We start from the raw sequence: 25,290 nt of genomic DNA on the forward strand, positions 1-25,290 counted from the left end.
TAGTCATGCATTCTGTCAAAGCCTGTCTTTACTGACCCTGAATACATCTATGCTTTGATGGTGGATGATTTTAATAAATGTTCTATTATCAGAATCGTCAGCAGTTGGCTGCTGGCCTGGGGGTCCTAAGCAGCAGCTTGGTTTGCTTATGCCTCAGGGTGGCCCTGATTGCCATTCAGCAAAAATAGTTACATTTTATGCAACGTAATAAGCTTATGAGTGATTATTTTTATAACTGAAATAAACCCCATTAGGAACAGGTAGGTACTTCTGATCAAATGGAAGTAAAAAAGGGAAAAATGGCAGCGCATTGGTATAAAAAGGGGTACAATCATACGTGGAGAACAGTTTAACACCCTGGAATGACTAAGTTATGGAATATTTTGCAACTTTAAATTAAATCACATTAAATCCTGATGGGGCAGAAGAATAACATTTTAATCAAGAAATGTTTCATATAATTCAGTGACATGGAAATTTAATAAACGCCATAATGCTAAAGCATCTAAAGAAAAAAACGAATAATGAAAACCATTATAAGCTGTGTAACATTAAAAGGCTCGTGAGGTCCAGCTGTGGGACCCACGGCATTGATGTGTGCGGTTTTAACAAGTCAGAATTTTGCATTTCATCAGTTCATAGCACCATAAATGCAGCAGTGATGCTGAGTCCATCCTCCCTCCCTGCAGAGGATTGCACCGCCTCACACAGAGAAGTCAAGCTTCAAGGTCACCTGTTTGGTCTACTGTTAAACAGTAGACTATAATGTTGATTCAACTGCAGCACAGTGCAGTTCACAGAGATAAAAACAAATGCTTAAATACACACATTTCTTCAAAGACAGTGAGTCATGTCCCTGATATCACATATTTAAACAGCCTGCAGTGAAGACCATCATATATGTAAAAAAACAAACAAAAATAAACCGGGCAGAAGAAACATTCTGCCATTTAAAAAAAAAAAAAAAACTCCTAAAAGTGTATATAATGCACCTTGCTAAAAAGGAAACATTTAAGATCTAACTAACTGAGGTCTAAAAAGTGAGTTAGCTGGTGTCTCTGGAAGCCTACGAGGGCTCTTCTTGTCCTCCTCACACGCTGCCGTCGTTCGGTCCGCTGCCTATGGTAGGAATCTGATCAGCAAACGACTGGGTCATCCACTGTCCGTCTGGGAGCTGGCCCTCTGACTGGGACGTGCTCGCCTCTTGTGCTCCTTCTGAGGAGGGGAGACAAATTATTGAATTCACTACGCAAAACCAATCCTGGATAGAGAAAAGGCCTGGAATGGATAAAGGAGTCAAGATGTCTTGATGAATCATGTCAATGATTCATGCTTAACAAAAAAAATAAATAAAAAAATACCTTGTTTGGATATTTGACAAAGATTTGTTTTAGGTTTGGTTATCTGGGTGCTTACCTGAGGCTGGGGTAGAGGTGAACGTACAGTGGCCGTTGGTCTGGCTTTCAGGCTGGCCTCCTTCAGCGCCTCCCGCCACATACGCTCCGCCGTAGGCGTCTTCGTATCCCGGGTCGTACTGCTCCTCCTTTATTGCTAACCTCTTGGCATCCTCTGTGGACAGGGCAAAAGGAAGAATGCACTGGATGCCGGACAAAACTCAGCCAAACTGAATTTCATATTTAAATATCGAGACGTACACTGCTTGGCCAAAAAAAAAAAAATTTAAATAAATAAAGTCGCCACCTGGATTTAACTAAGCAAATAGATACGAGCCTCCCATTGGATAATAACTACATGGGCGATTATGGTTCAACTGGCAGCAAGTTATTTAACACAGACTGGTGCGGTGAGTAGCTTCTCATTTCATAAACGACTGTGTGGAACGATACATCCTGTGGTCGTGGAAAAGATGTCAGTCTGTTTCAGAAGAGTCAAGTCATTGGGAAGCACCAAGCAGAGAAAACATCTAAGGAGATTGCAGAAACTAACAAAATTCAGCTAAGAACTGCCCAACGCAGTATTAAAAACTAGGAGGACATGGGCACCCATCATCTTCGAGGAGAAAAATGTGTCTGAAAAAAAAATCCTGAATGATCGTGACCGGCGATCGCTTAAACATTTAGTGAAATCAAATAGAAGAGAAACAACAGTAGAACTCTGGGCTACATTTAATAGTGAAACTAAGAACATTTCCAGACGTACAATATGAAGGGAACTCAAGAGATTGGGACTGAAGAGCTGTGTTGACTTAAGAAAACCCCTAATCAGAGACGCTAACCAGAAAAAAAGGCTTTGATTTGCAAGGGAGCATAAAGATTGGACTCTGGAGCAATGGAAGAAGGTCACATGGTCTGATGAGTCCAGATTGACCCTGCATGATGCTCCCATCATGCCTAGTGCCTACTGTACAAGCCTGTGGAGGCAGTGCTATGATCTTGGGTTGCTGCAGGTGGTCAGGTCCAGGTTCAGCAACAGTATGAGCTTAAAGAATGAGGTCAGCTGACTATCTGAATATACTGAAGGACCAGGTTATTCCATCAATGGATGTTTTCTACCCTGATGGCACGGCCATATTCAAAGATGATGATGCCAGGATTCATCGGGCTGAATTGTGAAAGAGTGGATCAGGGAGCATGAGACAGAAATATTAAAGTTTGTGACCTTTTTTTGGTGGTGACTTTTTTTTTTTTTTTTTTTTGGTCAGGCAGTGTATAAAGCCTAAAAACACTTACTGTAAACTAACGGTGAAGGTTACTCACTCTCTAACTTACATATGCGCATTCATAACCATGCTTACCCTTAGCTAACTTCAGATCAAATGTGTAGTTGACCTCCTCGATCTCAGTGGCTTTGCGGATGCCCTTCAGGTGATCTCTGAGCTCTCTCAGTTTGATGTAGAAGTGAACCTTGTCCTGAGCTCGAGGAAACTGGGCACAACGAGCGCTGGAGGAAGGCATCAGGTACAAGGCCTGTAGGGGCAACACATACGATTCATCCCTGCACAGACCGCTGTGGAAGCAACTCCGTGGTTTAAAAACGCCAACCTGCCCATAAAGCATTTCCATTTAGTCTTACTAAACAAAAACCTAATGGAAAATGTTGTGCTATTAAAATTAAAACATACTTTTAAGAAGTCTGACAGATGGGGGGAAAAACTGGTTGTAGGGATGGTCCCAATCTCCTAATATTTTATTAACAAAGGTGGGATTAAGTTTGAAGATACCCAATAGCTTTTTCCCCCCCACAGTGCTGATAGCATTGTAAGACACACTATACACTGCCCTACATCAGCACTCATGCTCCTTGAACTTCTCCACATTTTCTAAAGTTACAACTAAAATCTTCAGGGATTTTTTTTTTTTTTTTGGATCTTGAGCTTTTCTGTAAATAAAGAATGGTGAACGCTTTTAATCTCTAGATGTGCAAAGCTGGTAGAGACATATCCCCTAAGGAGCTGCAGCTGTAAATGCAGTAAATTGTGTTTTTAACCAAATAATGAATGAGAGAGGCTGAAAGAAAATATTCAAAACGCTTAAGATCTATTTTTGCAAAGGTCTTCAAATCCATACCTCCTTTTCCTTCACAGACATACATGTAGGCCTGTCACACAAACTGGAATAAAATGCACCGATGTTTGTGTTTGTAACGAGAAAATGGGGAAAAGTTCAAGAGGTATGAACACTACTATAGAAAGCAGACAGCGGTGCTGAAGTTCTCGTGGTTTCTCCAGACGTTTCCCCTGCTGCGTTGGGATCTTGGTCGTTTCACACTAGCGCGTAATGTCAAGACAGACGTCTGTGCTCACCACGTCACATTCTGGGATCTTGTGCGGCTGCAAACCAAATTCAAGCTTTTGCGGCTTTTTGCCAAACAGCTCCCTGCAGAACATTTCATAGATACCTGGGGGAAAGAAATGCAATCTTACGTCGCAGCAAACCAGCTTCGCATCTCTGAATGTCACCGACTAGCTGGAAGAGGGCCTTACATTTCCCGTTGAACACAGCAATGAGGGGTCTGTACTTCTTTAACTTCTCCACAAGAATTTTGCCGCCTTCTCGCAATTCTTTACTGCGGGAAAAAAAAAAAAACGTAAACAAAACAAAAATAAATAAGAAGCCGCATTTTAGAAAAATCGGAGCTCCACACACTTTTTTTTTTTCCAATGAAGTGGTTCGCTTTTGCTTTTGTTGCCCCTACCCGTGTACATGCCTACCTGGAGAGGTCTTTGCTCCCTGGTGTGGCCCTGGATACCATATTGGTGAAGCCCATTTTGTATTTAACAGGCAGTGTTGTGTCATGCATGTGGTTCAGTTGCTCCTCTGTAAATCCAGACAGATACAAACATTTCCCTGTAAAAAAAAACAGAAAAGAAATCTATGTGTAGCACATAAAAAGTTACATTCCTCACCTAAAAACAACCAAAGGTGATATTAGATTGCATCTACATGCAATTGTGTATTATTATTTTCTTGATCCCTAACACACACAGTAGCTTATAAAAAGGTGCAGCGGCCTGTTAACAAAAACGATCAGCAAATCCCTTTAACGCCTTAAGGAGAGTTAAAAAAAGAGGGACTACAGAAAGCTTGGAGTCAGCACTTTTTTGCCCATAAAAGGTCAATCACAGTAAAAACTAATGGCTCGCTGGCAGGTGCTCTAAAACACTCTTACAGCTCAGGGTCATCACACCGTTTGCCATTTCATCCCAAACGTTGCTATTTTTCCCCCTTTTTACTTCCATTTTGTGCCAATCTGATTGTTTTTCTTTCTAGTCAAGTATTTTTATTGTTAAAAGATTCAAAAAAATAGACAAGTGTTAATTATAATTTATTCTAATTGCATATTATTTTCTGTTAACTTTATAATCCACCCATTGATTGACAAAATGTGAGTGATAAAAAGCTCATAACGCTCAAAACAAAGTGAATTTGAGTTTTATAACCACGTCGCCTTACAATGGAATATGAGCTAATTACTAAAAGCTATGAAATGGTAAAGGAACAAATCTGGCAGAAGTCAAAACCATGAATGGAAACAGCTCCAAAAGTAGTTACAATGTGCTGCATATTATTTAAAAAAAGAAAACTCATGCCCTGTCCGTTTATCCACTGATCAATAAAATCCCCATTTGAGACAAAATACTTAGTTATAGAAAAAAAGGATTTTCTATAGGATTTTAACAGTGCTTAAATTGTTTATCCATTACCTGTTTAATCATTTTAAGTCACGTCAGAGGGGGTCCTGCGGTGTGTCTCAGGAGGAACTGCGTTCACACTGCTAAACTACCATATTTTTCAGACTATAAGGCACACTTAAAATCCTTAAATTTTCTTTAAATTGACAATGCGCCTTATGGTCCGAAAAAGACGGTAATGCAGATGAAGGTGACCCAGAGCACCGCTGATAGAGGTCAGAACCAAGCTGAACTCAACGCTTATGAAGGTCTTCATAGCCGTATTTAGTGCTGTTCTGCCATGATCCCAGAATGGGTGTTAGCACCAGATTTCTGAGTGAAAGAAGGTGGTTTGATTAAACCACTGCTGCTCAGCTTTGGTGACTTATACAGACTAAATAAAAGGGATGTTGGCATAAACACAGGATCAGTCTGGGCTTCCAAGAGACAAGAGGTAATTGCGAAATATTCTGCATGTAAAGAACAGGAATTGTTCCCTAAATGTAACGCTGCGTTCATCCACCAACTCAGCTCTACTGCTGGCCAGCCCCGATAACTTCAACTTAACCCGCCAACTGTATCAGCTAAACTTAAAGAGGATGATGATAAATAACTAGAAAGTACACAAAATGCCTTAGTGGTGGCTTTAACCCACGTTACTACGTGTGTGCTTAAGCTGCCACCTTAAAAATACTCCAGCGGTACAGCAATATTGTTTTACTTTGACACAAATTCAAAATACCCCCAGAATCAGAACTCACAAAAATGATTCCCAGGACCTGGAAACCACCGGCCGATAAAAGCTGCCATGAGTCCTGGATTTATACCAATCTGCAAACCAAAGAGACGTTATTAGGTTAACAACACTGAAATCCCTCCAAGCACACCCTTTTCCAAACAACGAATCCCGAGTGAAGACTAGACCGTACAATGACATAGTCCAGGTTGTAATCCAGCAGGTCGGGCAACGTCTTCTTCATGACCTCCTCCTCCGTCATCCCTTTGAAGCGGTCCACTTTCCTTTTCACCTTCTTGAAGCTCTCATCAATCTTCTCCTGCTTTCCCTCACCCTGAGCCTCAGCGGCCTTCTTGGGTTTTGGACCTGGCTTAGCTTTAGGTGCATTCGGGTCCTTGGGGGGTTTAGGGGGTTTTGGTGCTTTGGGGACTTTGGGGACTTTAGGGACTTTGGGGACTTTGGGAGGCTTCGGTACGCCTGGTTCCTTGGGTTGGGCTGGTCTCCCTCTCTTTTTAGCTGGAGCTATGAGGAAAAAGGTTGTATGACAAAAACCATCGGTTAGAACTTCATGACTGACCGTTTTCGTCTCCCAGAAGTGCGATAAAGTGCTGTCGCTACAACGTCTCTAGATAACTTAATTCCTTTAATATTGGTCTACCATGTTCAATCGTAAACGATGACACGTCACATTTTCACACATATTCAACAGGTCAACAGCACAGGTAATAATGCAAACTGTCATTGACACAATTCAGGTGCAAAGTTGATAAACGTGAAAAAGTAGAACTAGATGCTCTAGATACACTAAGTATGGTGTATTTTTACTGCTAATAATTGAGAATCCTAGTACGTTTGGTGAGGTCAGCCGGCGCCATCTGCTCCGTCGTGGGTTCTGGGGCGGCCATGTGTGCCACGGCTGCCTCTGCAGGCGGATTCTCTGGGTAGTGAAACTGATGCTGAGGGTTGAGGCTGGCGTACTGGGCCTGGAGAGCCTGGAACTGCTGGGCGGACCGAACCCTGCGGCAGGACAATAAGGGTGAAACACCAGGTTAACTACCAGAACGTCAAGCAAAGTGGCACAGGCGTGCTCTGTGAGCATGCCGCCGTCCTCGTTCAGCCAATCACTGCGTTTCCTTTTAAGTAACATTAGACGATAACATTTAATTGCATTTAATTATCAGTTATTCATGTTAATATCAAGCATTTTAGTTTTATATGGAACCTCATCTGCAGAAGCCAATATTATGGTGGCAATAAATCTTTTAGGAATGCATGTACATTTCTACAGTCACCTTACATGCATTATTCATAAATGTGAAGTGAAATCAAACTTTTCTGGAACTATTTCAACAGGAATGGAATCAGTTTAGCAAATTTAACGTATAGGCGCAAATTGGGATGAAGCCTTTGCAAAAATAATCCAAGAAATTGCTATTGAACCAAACAGGTTTATGTTTCAGCTTGATTGGTCCTGAGCGATCATTTCTCAGATCAGCGAGCGTGTCAAGTACCACCGGGTCACACTGACGTCAACGCTCCTTGGTGTGGACGTTATAACTGAGTGAAGAAGACTTAAAGTTAGCTGTTTTCAGTCTCACAGAGGCGTGGAGCTGCACCATTCAGAAAAACATGTCATTCTGATACTGCTGATTATCAGTTACGGTTAACCCACATTTTCCTGTCCTGATCATACTTAGTCCTTTAAAGCGACATTTTCTTCGTAGGTTTGAGCATTGCAGCCACAAAAAAAACATACATCCATTGTGGGAATTGAAGACAGTTAATGTCCATCCAACATGCCTAATATATTATGCGTATGCAGAATTTGCATGCATATAGGAGGCGACAAGTAAGTAGAGTTTATGTATAAAGGTCCTTTTCCAGACGCAATGCTCTGACTGACATAAATCATATCTAAGTGACACATAGAATAACAGCGAGCAAATATGGAGAAGCACAATAAAATCGTAACATTAGAGCCTTGTGAAAGATCTAAAGGCGTCCAGAGAGAGAGCAAAGCAAAGCTGCAGGGGCAAACTGTTCCCCGGTTTGAGAGCCACAAACTGAAAGACCCTGTCCATTACAATATCATACAATGATTAATATCGATGTTTTTAAAATTCTATTTAATATCGATATGCTGGCCTTCAATATCGATATACTGCGAAAGCAGCAGGAATGAGCAACAGAACTGATGTGTGAGTCAAAGACCAACGTCTTTCAAAAAAAATGTAGCCTCAACATTTTATTAATATTGATTGAGTTGGCAAAAAAAAAAAAACACATCCATTTTCTGATTAGTTTTAGAATGTAGGTGATTAGGAGCCATTATGCAAGTTTCTGTCTTATTGGTGTTTAAAACCCACAAAGCCAGTCAATGCTCCAAACCTTTGGCCTATCCACCAGGTGGAGCTTAAAAGATGCATACAAAAGACATCATCCACAAAGATTTAATAGATGTAAGAAAGAGAGCTAATAAAGCCAATGAATGGAAGAATGTAAAAAGTAAATAATAAGCCCAGAACTAAGCCTTGGGGAACCCCCAGGTTACAGGAACAGATTCAGGGTATAACTTCTCTGCCCTGATGCAGAATGTCCCACCAGACAGATAGAAGAAAACCCTACCAATGCAGAGCCAGAAATACCAGCCAATCCATTAGCTTATTCAATAAAGTTGTGTGGTCAATAGTATCAAAAGCAACTCTGAGAGCAAGCAGGAAAAACAATACAGCATTTTATCACATCAGCAGCCATTAAGAGATTATTTTAAAGTTTTACTAAAGCAGTATCAATGGAGAGCTGCTTTAGACTGAAAGGGGCCCCAGATCTGCGACCTATGCAACCACAACCTCATGTGGTTTGACACAAAATGCAGCTTTGAAATGGGACGAAAGTCAAAAAAAAACTACCCGGCTTCAAGATCAGATGTCTTTAGGACAGAAGTCATTTTGAAGTGAGAAGGAACATAAAGTTGTCGGTGACTCATGAGCTAAGAGTTTGTCTTTAACCGAAGGGTTTAAAGGGCTTGTGATCACTTATGGCAGGAAAGCTACAAAAACTGCACATTACTCCAGACTTTTAGAATTGAGAAAGCTTCCTAGAGAGGAAGCGAAACGTCTTCAGCTACGGAAAACAAGTCCAGTTGCTTTGTTTTTTACTTTTTCTTTTTGGAATGACCATGACCTGGATGACTGAGAATCTTCACCAGCAGCTACAAAAACTGTTTTGAATGCTGCTTTTAGATCTTTATAAGAAATCACAATGTAATAAAAACTGTACACATAGCCATTTTGGTAATTACACATAGGAAAGGCAAAGCCATAACTATAGCTATGGCTGAAATCTTTACATCTGGAAAACTTTGTGCAGTCATCTAGCAGTCAATGAAATAGTAAGAAAAAATTATATTTTGAGAGAAAACATACTGTTTTTCAAAGATCGGTCGACATTATATGAGAGATCAACGACGTTTATTACTGTCAATCGTCAATCATGGTCAACACCCATTTGCATGATCAAGACAGTGAGAAAACGAAAACAAAAAGGTGAATAATTGCACATGCCTTCATTTCCACTAAGAGGTTTTATATATATATATATATATATATATATATATATATATATATATATATATATATATATATATATATATATATATATATATATATATATATATATACACACACACACACACTGATCACTTCCTGGCCATACTGGTGAGGAGGAGGACTCACCACTGATGAAGATACTCCGGGGAGACAACAGGCAGAGATCCGTTCAGCTTTTCTTCCATCTTTAGGGTCTTTGGACTTTATCAAATAAATCAACATGCATGTTGAGGAGACATAGCTAGTGAGTGTACATGTTGTTCAGCATGCAAGTCTAGGGAAGGGCATGAAAGTGAATGCATGTGCTAGCGTTCACATATTCAAACAAAGAAAGTACAAAATAAAGAACAAAGAAACATAACATCAGACAATGGTGATGGGCGATGACTTTACAGTCGACCGGCTATTTTGTTGATGCCACTCTATCAAGAGTATTTTCCTTGACAACAAAGAGGAGATGCTCAAGCTATTCTTCTTATCCAACACGATGCTAACACATAACTAATGAAAATAGGCTCAGTATAGATTCAGCCTAACTTTTGCTATTACAGGCGCGGTACATACTATAACTGGACGAGTTTAATATTTAAAAAAGCAGTTTCGTATTCAGGAGAATGGTCTGTCCCGCGCTGTTTACCAACTGAGCTTTAAACACAGCTAATGCTAGCCCACAGCTAGCTGGTCGACTACGCTAGCACGGCTGAGGGGGTTCGCTTCATTGAGAAAAAGCCCGGAAGAAACTCTATACATTTCATTGTTTTTTATTCACGTCAACATACCTTGTGCGGGTAAGGTTTAAGCTTTCCTCTCGTGTGACAGTAGCGGCTTATTTTCCATCGGCTCCACACATGAATTCACAGTTTCTGCGGCGCTACAGAAGCAACAAAGACATGACAAGCCAACCGGTCAACTTTGACATGGGAAGAGCTCATGGCGTACACGGAGGGGGGAGCGGGAAAACACGGCTTTACATGTTTTTAGGATAAATTTACCATAACATTATATTTCTGTGAATAAAAACTGTTGTGATGTTTTAAAATGTTTTTATATTTACAAACTATATTTTTAATTGTTGAAGCGCCATGAACGGCAAATAATTGATCCACATCACCCCGGTTGTACTGTTGGCACGAGCTGCGCAACTTTTAAACACCGCGAGACTGTCCCCTATTGGCCGATAGTAATGTTTAAAGGGCCACGTTCAGTCAAAAAGACTAACAAAGTACCAGAAAGTCGAACCCCTATTTTAAACTACACTTTATAGATTTAGAACTAGCTTTAATTTCTGTATTTGAACAAAGGTATGACGAGTCTTTCAAGATCCAAGGTTATATTTGTCTTCCTTGGGAAACAGGCCACAAAATAATACACCCTGACTTATTTTTATTAATCTGAAAACAAAAATGATCAAATTATAAAGTTTTTATATGTATATTTTCATTTTAGCCTGTGTCTGATCATGTCAGATGATTTATCGTTACACTGTTCAAAAAAAGAAGGAAAAAAAGATCCAGCTGGATATCCATACTGATGTGGAACTGGTAATGTGTTATCAACCAAAGGACCCCAAATTATTTAATGAAAAGGGGAATGATCAACCCACAGAGGGCTTATAAGTCATAGTGGAAGTGAAATTGAAAAATTAGTGAAACAGACTGGTCCAGTTTGGTGAAATGTCAGCGCAAGAACTCAACTGGTGGCAATTTAGGTCAGTGATATTAATCTCCAAGAACTGCTTACATACTCTTGCTACATACGGCCAAGCATTATGAAGCAGGAGGAACCCAGAACCCACTGCACCAGCGCAGTGTCTAACAATGGGTCTAAAGATGTCGTTGATACCTATTGTCAGTCAGGGGGCCATTGTTTCACCTGTTCAGGTCATGGATACGCCTCCCCAGACCAACACTGACTTACCCCCAAACTGATCATGCTGAGCAATGTGGAAGACAGCGTTCACTCTTTGCACACTTTGGAAGATATGGACAATAGTGAATCACCTCTTAATGATTTTCACATTACTTTCTTAAAATGAAAATAATTAAAGGAACACATTTTAATCTGGCTACAGCCTCAAGTCAATTAAAACACTTGTGATAATGATCTGTTCAGCCATGCAGCTAAGGGGGTACAAAATTATTTTCAGCAACTATGGTGAAACTCCCAGGTTCACCACCAATCACATCGTGAAGTTTGCAGACGACACAACGGTGGTGGGCCTGATCAGAGACGACAACGACCAGGACTACAGAGAGGAGGTGGAGCAGCTGGTGGGCTGGTGCAGAGAAAACAGCCTGACCCTGAACGTGGAGAAGACAAAGGAGCTCATCGTCGACTTCAAGAAAAACCAGCCTCACCATGCTCCACTGCTCAACAGCTTAGCTCTGGAGGTGGTCAGCAGCACCAGGTTCCTGGGGGTGCACATCACGGACAACCTCACCTGGTCTGTGAACACCTCGTCACTGGTGAAGAGGGCACAGAAGCAATTGTACTTCCTGAGGAAGATGAGGAGAGCCCACCTGCCCCCGCCCATCCTCAAGACCTTTTACAGAAGTACCATAGAGAGCATTCTAACTAGCTGTCTCTCTGTGTGGGGTGGAGGCTGCAGTGCCTCCAACTGGAAGAACGTGAGGAGAGTGGTGAGAACAGCAGAAGGGATCATTGGGGTTCCTCTTCCCTCCATTAAGGACATTTCATCTCAGTGCTGCGTGGCCCGAGCCCGTAACATCATCAGAGACCCCACACACCCCCACCATGGACTGTTCTCCCTGCTACCTTCTGGGAAGAGGTTCCACAGCAGGTCCACCAGGTTCTGTAAAAGCTTTTTCCCTGCTGCCATCAGACTGTTGAACTGCTGAAGCTATAACTGGACTCTGTACCACATGTGTCCTGCATTGTTTACATTTCAGTTGCTGTACTGTGAAATCACTGCTGCACTTTATCCTGAAACTATCCTGCAAAGTTACTTTATTCTGAAATCCACTGCAATTCACTGAAATTCTCAAGCTGCATGCAAACAAAGTTTCGTTCTGTACGCACTCTGTGCATACAAAATTACAATAAAGTTTGTCTAAGTCTAAGTCTAAAAACCAATAACAGTTGTACCACAGGGACAATAATAAGACCTTCCCACCAACAGCAAAAAAAGGAACGTCCAAAAAACTGGACGTCTCCCAGGACAATCTCAAGATCGGGGACGAGATTGCAGAAGCGTAGAAGGTCCTTAACCCGCCGCCAGGACTAGTATGTGTTCTTTTGTGTGAGGAGGACCATGGTCACAGCCTGAACTCCAACAACAAGCCTCTACCGTGCAAGACTCTGCACATCCGTGACAGACGTGAAAAGAGTCTGATGACGCCCTGAAGAACCTTACGCTGCTCGTCATCGACGACTGGTTTGATGCCATTAGGTATCAGAATGAAATCTTTGGACCCTATACTGGTGGAGTGGATCCTGGGTTCCTCCTGGTGCAACACGATGGCCAGGCTCATGTGCTGAGAGCATGCATGGAGCTCTTGGATGTGAATGCATTAATAGCAATGACTGGTCCCCACAGTTATCTGACCTGAATCCAGTATCTGGGACTTTATTCTGACTGAGCCCATCTGATTGTAGAGGTTGTGTCTCCGACTCTCTAATAGCCGGAGATTTCCCAGGGCCTCCTGCTGTCAAATAAGCAGCGTGTCCTGATGCATTCATATAAACTACTGAGTACCATTCTGAGCAATTGCAACAAGGGTTTGGCTAAATAGACTACCCTGTCATATTTTTGGATCATCTTTGATCTCAGGTTGATCAGTTTAATTTCCATTATGTGTGATCTTTTTGTTTCTTACACATTCCCCAGTCCCTTTCATAAGTTATTGAATACCATTTTCTCCCCCTTACTTAGACCTGTTGTGTTTTCAAAGTGTACCTTAGTTTTCTTAAGGAGTCTATGGGTTTTCTTCAGTATCGCTCAGAAGCCATTACTCGCTTAAAAAAATACACAATGAGCATCTTAACATGAGATTTAATAAAGCGGTGCTTACAAATCAAAGAATATGTTCAATTATCAATGTATACAGCAGATAAATGATAAGTTACAGTTGTATCAAAATACAAAATAATTAACTTGACACAAATGTACAAGATGCAATAAATAGTAATAAAAGATACCATAAAAACAGATACCAGAGTGTTAGAAAAATAGCTGTTGTTGCCTCTTCATGCAGTTCCTTGGGTGCAGCACAGTTTTCTTTCATTTGATCCTTTCCTTGCTGATAGACCTTGTGACTAGTTCAGGTAATGTGCAGTATATTATTTAAGCTTACAACCACAGCTGCGCATTTCTGTCTCCTGATTGGTGTATATAGACAACGTCTGTGAAAGAAAGCACAACACACAGTTTGTTGTTATTCTTTTACAAGTCATTTAAAGGTTATCAATCATAACTCTAGTAGAGTGCTGCTAATTTAATATCAACAAAAATGTATATCAACATCAAGTACGTAAGCAGGGAGTACCGGTGCATTGCAATAAATTAAATTACCACTTGAAAACTAGTTTATATCTGTAATTAAAATTTTAAAAACTGAAGTTTATGATTTAAAGATTCCTTCGGAAATCAAGGCCCTGACATCTGGAGATGATTAAAGAAGCTCAGATTTTTAACTGCTTGAGGCCAAGTGTGAAGTTTACACAGCAGCTGCAGGTCAGTCTGCCCCGTTGCCAATTCCTACTCCCATTTTGGACTCAACTACCTGTAAACAAACTTTGTATCCCTGAAAATTTGAATATTACATAAGAGCAATAAAAATGATATTTTAAACAGACAGGCTTGTGTAAAGTGTGTTCATTTTTATACATTCAATACTTGGTTGGGCCTACTTTAGCATAAATTGTTGCATCAATGTGGCCTGGCATGGAGGTGATCGGCCTGTGGTTCTGCCGAGACGTAATGGAAGCCCAGGTTGCTTTCATAGAGGTCTTTGGGTCATCTGGATTGTTGGGTGTGGTGTCTCTTATCCTCATCTTGATTTTCTATGGGGTTCGGGTCAGCTTTGGGTACTGTTGGCAGTGTGGACAGGTGCCAAGTCCTGCTAGAAAATGAAATCAGCATCTCCTAAAGGTTGTCAGCAGCAGGAAGCATGAAGTGCTCCAGAGTTTCCTGGTAGATGGCTGCGTTGACTGTGGACTTCAGAAAACCCACCCTTCCTGCGGAGGGTGTCTGTGGCAGTCTTCTGGAAATCTGTCCAGTCAGCAGTCTTCTCCATGGTTGTGTCACCCACTGAGACCTTTTAGCGGCTTAGGAATACTCTGCAGGTGTTTTGGCTTAATTAGCTCATTAGGGTGTGACAACATGAGTTTCCAATATTGAACTTTTATCAGAATATTTTAATATCATGAGCCCTGAAGGTTGGTTTTATGTTCTGTAAGCCATAATCACCAAAATTACAAAAAAATAAAAAAAATAAGGCTTGTAATATTGCACTTTATGTGTGATGAATCTAAATAAAATTCATGTCATCTGCTAGGGTAGGTCCACCGTGGTTTCTCAAATTCAAGGTCAGCAGAGTATGGAGGACCAAGCTGACATAAGAATAAATGCAGAAATAAATGAATGCTCGATAAGTATGATTAATTGGATACTTTATCTTAGAATTTCCTTATTTATTCATGTGTGTGTTTATTCATACATTTATTCATTCGTTCATTTATTTATGCATTCATTCACTCATTTCTACATTTCTGTATGCCTTTCTGCCTCATTATGCCAATGAGGAGAGCAGTATGTCAAGGCTTCCACTTCTACTTATTGATATTTTCACTTTACTGAGACACACCGATGCATGATTATGGTGCAACATTCATGTCTGTATTATACACAGAAGTTAAAGGAGCAATAAGCAATAATTAATTGTTTCTGATAGAAATAACTAAAAGCAGTTTTGTGAAGAACTAAAGGTATTTTTAGATGGTATCACGTCACACACCATGTCTCTGTGGTGTTCTCCAGTCTCCTGTTTACAAAGCAGGGCCGGCTGTACGTCCACGTGAACAGCTGCCACTCAGGGCTTAGCCCCTTTCTGGCCATTAAACGCCACGTTCACATGATCAGGACCCGTTATTACCACAAAACAACAACGGCCTTTGACAAAGAAGTTGTCAGATAACGAGAGAGACAAAACGAGGGTTAACACTGGCCTCGCGTTTCCAAGGTGGAGAGCATCTCAGAGCAGAAGCAGCTTCAGTCTGACTGGGAGCTAGCTTTTCTCCTCCTGGACAGGTGAGCAACAGCACCAAGTCAAATGTTTGGTTTTGTTGGCTTTACAGTCTTGTTAGACTTATGTTGACTGATTCAACGTAACGCTACAACTGTGGGTTAGTTGTTGGAGTGTGACCAGCAGTGGACCAGGCGTTACTGTTCTGTGAGGCGAGTAGCCGGTAGCCCGGCTAACACAGCGTTGTTTAATGCAGCCAGCGGGCTGGGAGCTGCCCACCGTGATCCTCGCGTACATTCAGGGGATCATTTTTGGGCAAAAGTGTTGCTTCGATTATGGAGGTAGAGAGAGCCGTAGCTCGCTACACATCCTTTTTTGGTCTACAGACAGTGCTCAACAGCGCGCCTAGTGGTAAATTACCCCTTACTGCTCCTTTAAACTTCCTTTGAATAAGAGTCTTTTCCTATTGTTACAGTATGAGTGTTAAAACAAGCACACTACCTGAGTGCTACAGTAGCTGGCCTGTGTTTCACCTCTCCTCTGCCTCAGCTGCTCTGCCTCGCTCCATCGTGAAGCCCACTACAGCTTTCATATTCCGGATCCACCTGCTCCTCTTTGATCGCGATCCTTTTAGCATCCTCTGCGGCACAAACACATCATCAGTGAGTTAGAGCTTCTCCTGAAACCAGAAGCCGTTTCGTCCAGGCGTAGCACCCAAGCTGGAGCCAGTTACCTTTAGCCAGCTGCAGGTCAAAGGAGTACTGCGTCTCCAGCACCTCCCCGTTGGGCGTCAGGCCTTTCATCCGGTCGCGCAGCTCCTTCAGTTTGATGTAGAAATGCACCTTGTCTTGAGCGCGGGGGAACTGGGCACAACGCGGGCTTGACGACGGCATTAGGAAGCACACCTGGCGGTACAGGATAAGTGTCATGAAGATCTGGTTAGAGTGCGCTGGGATTTCGATAATAAAATGCATTCTTCCTGCCACCTACCGTTTCGGTCTCGGGGATTTTGTAAGGCTGAAGGCCAAACTCAAGAGCTTTGCCCTTTACCCCAAAAATTTCTTTGCTAAATGTTTCATAAATGCCTGAAAAAAATATAAAATTGGGGGAAATTGTTGGTGACAGTGTCTATTTTTAAAATCATGAATCTAATTGTTTCGATGGGTACATTGATCCTTTTCTTTTCTTACCTTTGCCATTAAAAGCAGCGATCAATGGCCTGTACTTCTGCAGCTTTTCCAGCAACTGTCGACCTCCCTCTCGAATTTCCTTACTGGTGAGCAGAAGAGGTCAGATTTGAAAAGAATAATAATTTTTAAAAAAAGGCACCAAAAAGATGTCGGAATTTGGAAAAAACAGACATGCTTTAAACTTCAGAGAGAACAGCTTGTTTTAATAATATGACAGAAATAAGAAATCTAAGAGCGTCCCTCAGATGTTTGAGGACTGCACATGGTCCGACTGCTCACCTGGAGAGGTCCTTGCTGCCCGGCGTGGTCCTCTCCACCATGTTAGTGAAGCCGATGCTGTATTTCTCGGGCAGGCTCTGGTCGTGCATGTAGTTGAGCTGCTGCTCAGTCAGACCAGACAGAAACAGACATTTCCCTAAAACAGGAAAAAAAAAAAAAAAAAACACCTCAGTACCACTAAGGGGCAGAAAAACTAAAATAGTGAAAGAAAACAAACAGGTTTAATTTTATTACACCTACATGACTACTTTACAAGAATATACGGAGGCCTTAGAGAAATACTCCCACCAGGGGAAACTTCTCCCACATTACAAACACAAACTTTAATGCATTTCTTTGGGATTTTCGATAGAGAATCGCATTGAACAAACGGCTTGAAGCCCAAGGAGCTGTCAGATTATGCAAAAACAGCCTTACTTGCAGACGCTGCGTCGGATGATTGCTTTTTAATTCTATAGACAGCTCACTCGGTCAGAACAAATCTGATATGTTGAAGCGAACTTGTGACACAAGTCTGCGACGCCAGCTCTCTGCTTCTACACCTAGTTTGCTTTCTCCAGCGCGACCACTGACCTAAATAACCCCGGTGCTAATTCTTGTTTCTCTGGCCTCTAAAATAACGTGCTTCTGTTCCACGTTAGGTCGCTGACAGATGGACGGAGATGGGGCAAGCGCCATGGACCAGCATGGTGACACCTATTAACAGCAAACACTGTAGTCTGTACGGAAACTGAAGTTCAACCTACAGAAATGGTTTCCTGGGTTTGGATAGTGGTGTCCTTTGAAGGCGGATAACAGTCCTGGGTTAATGCCAATCTGAGGAGAAACATCAAGGGGTTACCATGACAGCCAAATGACATCTTTTAAGACGCTGCTCATCAACAGACGACCATCAAACCCACTGTAGCCAAATCCAAGTATAAAAAAAACAACCCTTACTATTAAAATGTCGAGGTTGTAGGTGAGAACGTCAGGGAGCGTTTTAGTCATAACTTCCGCGACGCTCATGCCGTTGAAGCGGTTCAGAACCCTTTTTGCTTTTTTGGCGGCTTCGGCTTCATCCACCTCCTCCTTGATCTCCCTCGCCTCCGCCTGCTGTTTAGATGGTCGGCCTCTTTTCTTCTTTACCGGCGTCACGGCTGGAACAGAGGAAAGAAAAAAAGAAAAAGAAAAAGAACAAAATCCAGAAATTGGTCTGGTTTCTGCCTCCTAAGTGCTTCGTTCTGGTAAGAAGCAGATATCGGGATGTACAACAGATGCCGCAGCGAGCCAAGCCAGCTCAATAAGCGGCTCATGTACCTGGAGGTGGGTCATGAGGCCGGATGTGAGGTTCCTGCTGCTGGACGGCATGCTGAGGCTGGGGGACCGGGTGATGCTGCAGGTGCTGCTGATGCTCTGTCAGGCTGGGCTGGGCGGTCTGCTCCTGGTAATGGTTTGAGGCCGGGGGGTAGCTGTGGTAAAAGGGTTCGTGGTGTTCCGTTGGTTCCCTGTGGACAGACAGCTCCGTCATGACGGGCTCCTCCATGTAGCCGTCGGCATAGTGGTAGGGCATCACATGCTGGGCCTCGGGGTGCTGCTGATTGGCCTGGTACCTAGAGAGGAGAAGGGGAAAAGACGTGAGCACCGAGAATGGCGCGCCAACAAACATAAAGAAGGATCTGCAGAAGGCAAGAAGAACCTTTATGTCTAATGTTCAACAACAGTGTGTGTGGGAGAGGGGGGGGGGGATGCACGCAGTTCCACAAGACAATACTTACAAACAAACATGCACTGATGTACATCACCTTGTAATCTGTGTATTATATCTAACCGTTGCGTGTGGCTCATTTAAGCAAGAATACCATATACAGTGCCTTACAAAAGGATTCACAACCCTCCTTTTTTTTTTTGCATATTTTCTTCACGGTTACAACAACAAACTGCAAGATCATTTGTACGCATTTTACGTGACTGACGCAACACAAAACGGTGCATTTCTGTGAAGTGGAAGGGGGGGGGGTCAGTAGAGGAGGGTACACTTAGCCCAATTTAGGACCCTAGATAAAATACAGTGCAACAAATGATTTTAGGAATAGTCAGTAAATAGCATCCAGCCGTCTGTAATTTAATCTCCAACATAAATAGAGCTGTTGTGTCACGTTAGTGGAGACCTACAGAAACGCTTTGTGTAGAGGAAAATGAACACTGCTATTCACACTAAATCAGTCAGAATCAGAATCAGAAATACTTCTGCGGAGGCTCGCCTTCTAGCAGGCCGACCTTCGTAACGACCTGAGCTACAGCTGAATGGTTTGGATCATAAGACTATTTCACGTTTCAGACCTAAAACCTATTGTGAAGATTAAAAAACAAAACAAAAAAAACAACAACAACTTCTGTCCAGGCAAGCTCCTTTAGTCAGCTATTTAAATACCGAATTAAAATTGAACAACATTTTCAGACAGGTGTGCAAAAAGCTAGTGGAGAGACATCCGAAAAGACTTCCAGCTGTAATTGCAGTAAGAGGAGGTTCTACAAAGTACTGACCCAGAGGGATTGACTGTAAATGTATACCACACAGCCCTTTACTCAGATTTTTGGAAGGCACTGCATCTCTTCTTCCTTGTTTTGAGCATACATCCACATCATGGTGTATGGGTGCATCTATCTTATCGGATAAGAAGTCAGTTGCTCTCAGCTCCATTGCCTTACATTGACATGCGGATGTTTTGCAAGTTTGTCCACACAAAGTTTAAGGACGAGTTCTAAAAAGTTAATTTATAACTTTGTAGTTTTGATAAGTCGGTGTGATGTCCAGCTACGTTACGGGCAGCCACAAGAAGCCAAAGAGTAAAGCCTGAACGCCCGATGTCGCATCACTTTCTCCATCATGCATGAAAATGAGTGTGTGAGGGAGATAAGATGAGAAGTCCCCCCTGTCAGTCAGTCGGCTCCAGCATCAACTCACCACTGCTGAAAATAATCCGTGGGAACCGTCAATGCTGTAAACTGCTTTTCCTCCATATTAACTGTTGGCTTATTTCAGTGCATTAATATAATATGTAGTGCTGCTAAAACTCACTGATACACATTAGATTACAAAATAGCGCCTCCGATCAACGCACAAAGAGGACTCATCGTTGTTAAAGGAGGGGAAGAGCTAACACTGCGCTATGCTAACAGCTATAAGGTAATATTTGAATGTCTCCAAACTGTGGGTCGATCTGTACGTTACCGAACCAAATACGCACTGGAGTGTAGGAACATACCTGTCGTACATTTTTCTGATAAAGGTTAAAATAAAGGAAACGAGGCAGCCGCAAAACAAAGACCATTTAAAACCCCTCAATGTTTTCTTCTCTGTCTGGTTCACCCGGCGTTCTTCTGCCCCCTGGTGCTCATGATGTATACTGCAAGAGGCACTTTTTTTATGCTTTTTATTCCGAATAATTTTTAAATTACATTTGCGTACAGTGAGCACCAATAAAGTGCTTAATTCCTTAATATGAATTTAAATGGGAGAAATCCCACACGATGTCATAAAGCCAGGAACACGTGTGACATAGATTCTCACAGTTTGTCGCTAGAGGGCGATAGCGATCACTTTCAATGCATGCGACAACACAAATAAATAGACAGGAAGAAAGTTGAAGGAAAAGATTGTATATTTATTTGACTCATCACTTCGTTGCAAAAACAATACCCAAATCTAAAACGGCGTGGTTTGTAAACGGTGCACTCTGCATCGGTTCGGCTATGGGCAGAAACCTGCGCGTTCAGAAACAGAATTTTGAAATGTTCTGCTTCAGGAGCGACTGGACTAAAGGTTCAGCAGAGCTCAAGATCCGTAAATAGGTACAGAGTGAGACGTCAGCACTCATAGATCGTTTAATTGTTAGCTAAACATTATGCGACCTGCGCGATGCGTGTGTGTCAATGACAGATACTGTGGTTTAAGAAGGCTAGAAGCAGTTTTATATAGCATGTTGATAAAATAAACAAGGTAAGGATATAAAGATATTATTCATGTATACTAGTATGTCTAAACTTGGGTCAGTCTAATAGTTTATTTGGACTTCGTAACCTTTCTTTCTGCCAACATTGTATCGTTTGTGAAAACTAAAAAGGTCGCCTCTGGGATGTTCTTGTATTGTATGATTATTGCATTTAGGGGTAATGTTTTTAAAGCGCTTTAGTGACTTTAGATATATAGATATATAGCATTGATGTTAGTCAAAAATGTAAGTGGCAAGCAGCTAAGAAAAACTTTTGGCAGGACAGTTATTAATTGTGCATAAATCTGGCCATCTTGGGAGAGAAGCATGAAGAAAACCATCAGAATGAAGGGAACCCAAGTGAAAAAATTATCGTCTTTTGTGTATAATGTTGTTTTTTGTGTGTGGTTGAAAACTAACCGTGCAGATCACTCTGAAATGATAGTGGCGTCATAAGGATGTTGTTGTTTTTTTCCCCTGCAGTCACAGGAAGTTGATGGTAAGACGAATGAAGTACAAGCCAGTGCAATCCTGGCTGCAAAACAGTCCTGCAGGACAACAACATTAAACTGCCAGAGCTACAATTTTAAGCTTTAAATCAAATCATGTTTGTGGGTTATGAAATGCAGACCGTATTTAAATAAAGTTAACACTCAACAGTGTTTAGGTGCTTCCAAAAAATGGCTACCAGTGAAATAGCATTATCATAATCAGAAGTACTTTAATAATCCCAGAGGGAAATTACACTTTCAGTACAACCATATATCACATCCATCACAAACAATTCAGGGGAACGATTTTCTGAACGCATCCACAGATGTCCGCGGGGGAGGAGGGAGTGAGGGGAGCAGCTCTGTGCCTTCTCGCCATAACATCCAGGGGAGTTTCATTGATAGGGGAGGCCTAATCCAAATGCACAATTTGTTATGAGAACAAGCTGCACCAACTTTTCCGTCCTTCGTCGCTGGCTCCATGTGGCGAATCCAATATTCCAAATTTGCTGGGCTTTTTTTTCCGAGTTTCACATCCAGATTTTATCTCATCTCCTCTTTTAAGTTCAACCACCGTAGCCAGCCTGCGTTCCGGCGCGTCCAGCTTGCGGCTCTGCTCATTCACGGCCTTCGTGATCGTGTCATATGCGGCCGGTAGCCTGATCAAGGTCATAATTGCTACAGACATCCGCTGAATTTGCTGATACATCAAAAATCCACCGAATCCAAATAGAAGAAATCAGAGTATCATGAATCCAAGCAGATATGAAAAGAATGTCGTAAGCAGACTTTCTGACTAAGGATGCCAGATTTTGTCTGGTGCCTGTCTCAAGCGGTCGATGGACGAGAGGCAGGGTACAACATGCACAGGTCAACAGTCCATCACAGGGCACTTCTAATTCAGTCAGATGAATACATAGTGTGCTATAGTCATAACAAGAAAATTACATTACACTGTGAGCTTAAGTCTATGTTAGGAACCAACCGTAGACATTTCTCATAAAATCTAGGAAGGGTTTGCAGGGTAAAAGGAGATCAGATAAATAGGGCGAACTAAGTTCATTAATTGTAAAACAGGTAAAAGCTATACTAAGCCCAGTATCAACAGACAGCAGAAAGCGTTTATGTCGGCCAGGTTTTTTTCCAGTATTAAATTTGTGCATCCGTCTTGCCCACAGGCTGAGTCAGATCGGATCACTCCGTAAAGATGCCTGCTGGTGTGTCGTGGCCTCGGTACATCCGGATGTTGGGAGCCAGTGTTTTGGCCATGTTTGCAGGAGCACAGGCCGTCCACCAATACTACCTTCCTGATCTGGTAAGAGGCAACATGTGACTGTATGGGCTATCCCCCCTCCCCCCCCCACACAAACACACACACACAAACACACACAAAACTTTTGGAAATACTGATCAGAAGTTTATAGACTGTCATCATCATGCATGTTAAAATAATTCTTAAACGGTCATTATTTAAGATATTGTAACTATTTTTTGTGCTATTTTTGCTGATCCTCTTTTGGGCTAGAATTATTAGCACAAACACTCACACACTCATGTTTAAAGCCACGGTTTTAGCAATCATATAATACCTCTGCGGAATGTAAAACCAAAGAAGGCCCCCAGAGCACATCTAAGAATGTTTTCAGGGTTTCATGCAAATATTTTTTTCCCCCACCATGACTGGAGGTGTGTTACTCAGACCTAGATTGCCTGGTTTTTGTTTTGTATTTCAGAGTATACCAGAAGTCCCACCAAAGCCTGGAGAGCTTCGGACAGAACTCCATGGTTACAAAGCCAGAGAAGAAGCTGCTGCGGCCTTACGGAGGCTTAAAGAGGAGCAAAAGTTGGACTGATAATGAAATGCATTTTCTTTAAAAGATGTGGTTCTGTGTATGGTGTCATTGTAAATAAAGCAAATGTTTATGGTACACGGAATAAACATCTATTCATCCATTATCTTTACCCGGTTATCCATCGAGGGTTGGCGGGGGTCTGGTTCCTGTGTCCAGCAGTTATTGCGCAAGGAGCGGGGTACACCCAATAAACAGAAAAACCTTATTATATATTTACAGAACTGGCTTTGTTCTTATCAAACTAGCATTTATTATGTTAACTACTCCTTTGTAATGACAGTGGAGTGGGATTTAATCAGAATCAACTTTAACTGCCATGTTTGAAGGTACGAAAGAGGAATTTGACTGGATTCCAAAGCTTGGATTGAGTATAAAAAAACAGACAAGCAACTACAATCTATAACAGAAAATACATTTAGGATCTAGGATCAGATTCAATGGCAAGATTGCACTTTAATGACTCCTAACATGCCATTGTATAGAAAACTCCTATTCATCATTGCCATTTAGAAATGGATGACACTTTTTACCTGAATCAGGATCTGGAGCACATTAACAGTCAGCGATGCAAACTACGCCTTTCAAACGTGGATGGTGCGAATCAGGCGAATAGAACGAAGTGAAACTGAATAAGTGCGCTGTAGATGCCATTTTTGTACACTGTTTTAAGAACATTTTATGAACAAAGAAAAAACAGCCTTTTTCCTGGTCAATGAATGGCGCTTTGTACGCCTAACAGCGTTCAATGTCTCGATTAAAGCCTCAGCAGAACCATGCTGAGGGTAGGCAGCCATAGCACTGGATAGCTGGGAAAAGAGAGTACAGGAAAAAAATTTGGACAATATATTAAATAATTATAAATAATCCTTCTGACAATATCAGATAATTATATGGAGGATACCAGTAGGACAACATATTGTAAATTGTCACAGTGTCAGTTAGTGAGCTTAATTACCATAATATAGACAAAGATTTAATATTGACCTCATTAAATTGCCATATGCCTAGCTGTGAAAACTGCTACCAGCTCCATTTCACCTCACTCATGAAAGTCGGAAGATAACCTTGCGGTTATGAAGTCTACAGATGAAGCACATACATGTCACACAGGTTTGTGGTAGTGTCCTCATCATGTTGGCGTCTGGCTCCCTCTCAAAGCTTTCAGCCTTGACCTTGTAATGTAACCCTTTCCACATTCTTTTCAACATGTAAGAAAAATATGTATGTATTTGAATTCAATTATTTGTGGAGTCCATAAACTATTAGGCCAGTTATCAGTTTGATGCCGACTCACCCTGGAGTCTGTCAGCTGACACTGAAGAGCTACCCTCTACATATTTTTGTATATTTACTATAAAGAAGAAAAAGAAAGAAATGCAGCCAGTAAAAGCAATAATGACTTTTTCTTTTTATCATTATATGCATGATACTAGCACATAGATGCAGACTTTTTCTAGTAATTGTCCTTAAAGAATTGACAGTAAACACTTTACATCTCATTCCCTGAATTTAATAACACTACAACCACCAAAAACATAAAAGTTCGCTCTTCTCCAGACCAGCATAGTGCAAGCGCCATCTGGTGGAAGACAAAGGTACTACAGAGGCAACTCGTCAGCCTTCCCCTGTTTCAAGTGGTCATTAGTTGTTTACTTATTTTGTCTTCAAAGTAATTACCGTAGAATGAACAAATCGGATGATTATAAAAGCAAGCATTGACTCTGAGGGATGCAGGAAAGAAAGAAAAATCAAGAAGAGGGTGGACAGCATAGATATGTCTGGTGGACAGGGCCCACCTCAGCCTTCAATGACCGCATGCGCGCGC

The 25,290-nt window shown here is 41.7% G+C and overlaps 3 protein-coding genes across 7 annotated transcripts; 1 reads left to right on the forward strand and 2 right to left on the reverse strand.

Moving 5' to 3' along the window:
- Positions 1 to 417: 417 nt before the first annotated feature.
- On the reverse strand, positions 418 to 10,407 carry tdg.1 (thymine DNA glycosylase, tandem duplicate 1). 3 transcript variants are annotated; one of them, XM_012862520.3, is made up of 11 exons: positions 10,255 to 10,407; positions 9,602 to 9,676; positions 6,718 to 6,884; positions 6,061 to 6,389; positions 5,893 to 5,962; positions 4,172 to 4,307; positions 3,944 to 4,026; positions 3,764 to 3,858; positions 2,756 to 2,927; positions 1,417 to 1,569; positions 418 to 1,215 (listed from the first exon to the last, which is right to left on the reverse strand). In XM_012862520.3, the coding sequence occupies exons 2-11, from the start codon at positions 9,658 to 9,660 to the stop codon at positions 1,091 to 1,093; spliced, it is 1,389 nt and encodes a 462-aa protein (XP_012717974.2). In that variant the 5' UTR covers positions 9,661 to 9,676; positions 10,255 to 10,407; the 3' UTR covers positions 418 to 1,090. The 3 variants fall into 3 exon arrangements, with proteins under 3 accessions (XP_012717974.2, XP_012717975.2, XP_036002608.1); XM_012862521.3 differs by lacking the exon at positions 9,602 to 9,676 and having other exon boundaries at positions 10,255 to 10,406; XM_036146715.1 differs by lacking the exon at positions 10,255 to 10,407 and having other exon boundaries at positions 9,602 to 9,695.
- Positions 10,408 to 13,471: 3,064 nt separating this feature from the next.
- tdg.2 (thymine DNA glycosylase, tandem duplicate 2) lies at positions 13,472 to 20,512 on the reverse strand. 2 transcript variants are annotated; one of them, XM_012862526.3, is made up of 10 exons: positions 20,396 to 20,512; positions 18,447 to 18,739; positions 18,087 to 18,286; positions 17,894 to 17,963; positions 17,148 to 17,283; positions 16,869 to 16,951; positions 16,669 to 16,763; positions 16,412 to 16,583; positions 16,180 to 16,318; positions 13,472 to 13,837 (listed from the first exon to the last, which is right to left on the reverse strand). In XM_012862526.3, exons 1-9 carry the CDS (start codon positions 20,404 to 20,406, stop codon positions 16,224 to 16,226), a joined length of 1,155 nt encoding a protein of 384 aa, XP_012717980.2. In that variant the 5' UTR covers positions 20,407 to 20,512; the 3' UTR covers positions 13,472 to 13,837; positions 16,180 to 16,223. The 2 variants fall into 2 exon arrangements, with proteins under 2 accessions (XP_012717980.2, XP_012717979.2); XM_012862525.3 differs by lacking the exon at positions 20,396 to 20,512 and adding an exon at positions 20,095 to 20,211.
- c2h12orf73 (chromosome 2 C12orf73 homolog) lies at positions 20,207 to 23,566 on the forward strand. 2 transcript variants are annotated; one of them, XM_021316391.2, is made up of 3 exons: positions 20,207 to 20,316; positions 22,797 to 22,927; positions 23,346 to 23,551. In XM_021316391.2, exons 2-3 carry the CDS (start codon positions 22,820 to 22,822, stop codon positions 23,463 to 23,465), a joined length of 228 nt encoding a protein of 75 aa, XP_021172066.1. In that variant the 5' UTR covers positions 20,207 to 20,316; positions 22,797 to 22,819; the 3' UTR covers positions 23,466 to 23,551. The 2 variants fall into 2 exon arrangements, with proteins under 2 accessions (XP_021172066.1, XP_036002630.1); XM_036146737.1 differs by lacking the exon at positions 20,207 to 20,316 and adding an exon at positions 21,013 to 21,129 and having other exon boundaries at positions 22,791 to 22,927; positions 23,346 to 23,566.
- Positions 23,567 to 25,290: the final 1,724 nt, after the last annotated feature.

Source organism: Fundulus heteroclitus, chromosome 2 (assembly GCF_011125445.2).
Source record: "Fundulus heteroclitus isolate FHET01 chromosome 2, MU-UCD_Fhet_4.1, whole genome shotgun sequence".
Lineage (NCBI taxonomy): Eukaryota > Metazoa > Chordata > Actinopteri > Cyprinodontiformes > Fundulidae > Fundulus > Fundulus heteroclitus.

Excerpts from the sequence above, each read along its gene's own strand:
- tdg.1 (XM_012862520.3), bottom strand. The coding sequence starts at position 9,660 with ATGGAAGAAAAGCTGAACGGATCTCTGCCTGTTGTCTCCCCGGAGTAT. Across the intron at positions 4,027-4,171 it reads GGGAGCAAAGACCTCTCCAG|TAAAGAATTGCGAGAAGGCG; the intron begins GTAGGCATGTAC and ends TTTTTCCCGCAG. Across the intron at positions 2,928-3,763 it reads AGATCCCAGAATGTGACGTG|GCCTTGTACCTGATGCCTTC; the intron begins GTGAGCACAGAC and ends TTGCCCCTACAG.
- tdg.2 (XM_012862525.3), bottom strand. The coding sequence starts at position 20,150 with ATGGAGGAAAAGCAGTTTACAGCATTGACGGTTCCCACGGATTATTTT. Across the intron at positions 18,287-18,446 it reads GCCTCATGACCCACCTCCAG|CCGTGACGCCGGTAAAGAAG; the intron begins GTACATGAGCCG and ends CCTCTGTTCCAG. Across the intron at positions 17,284-17,893 it reads AAACCCAGGAAACCATTTCT|GGAAATGTCTGTTTCTGTCT; the intron begins GTAGGTTGAACT and ends TTCCTGTTTTAG.
- c2h12orf73 (XM_021316391.2), top strand. The coding sequence starts at position 22,820 with ATGCCTGCTGGTGTGTCGTGGCCTCGGTACATCCGGATGTTGGGAGCC. Across the intron at positions 22,928-23,345 it reads AATACTACCTTCCTGATCTG|AGTATACCAGAAGTCCCACC; the intron begins GTAAGAGGCAAC and ends TTTGTATTTCAG.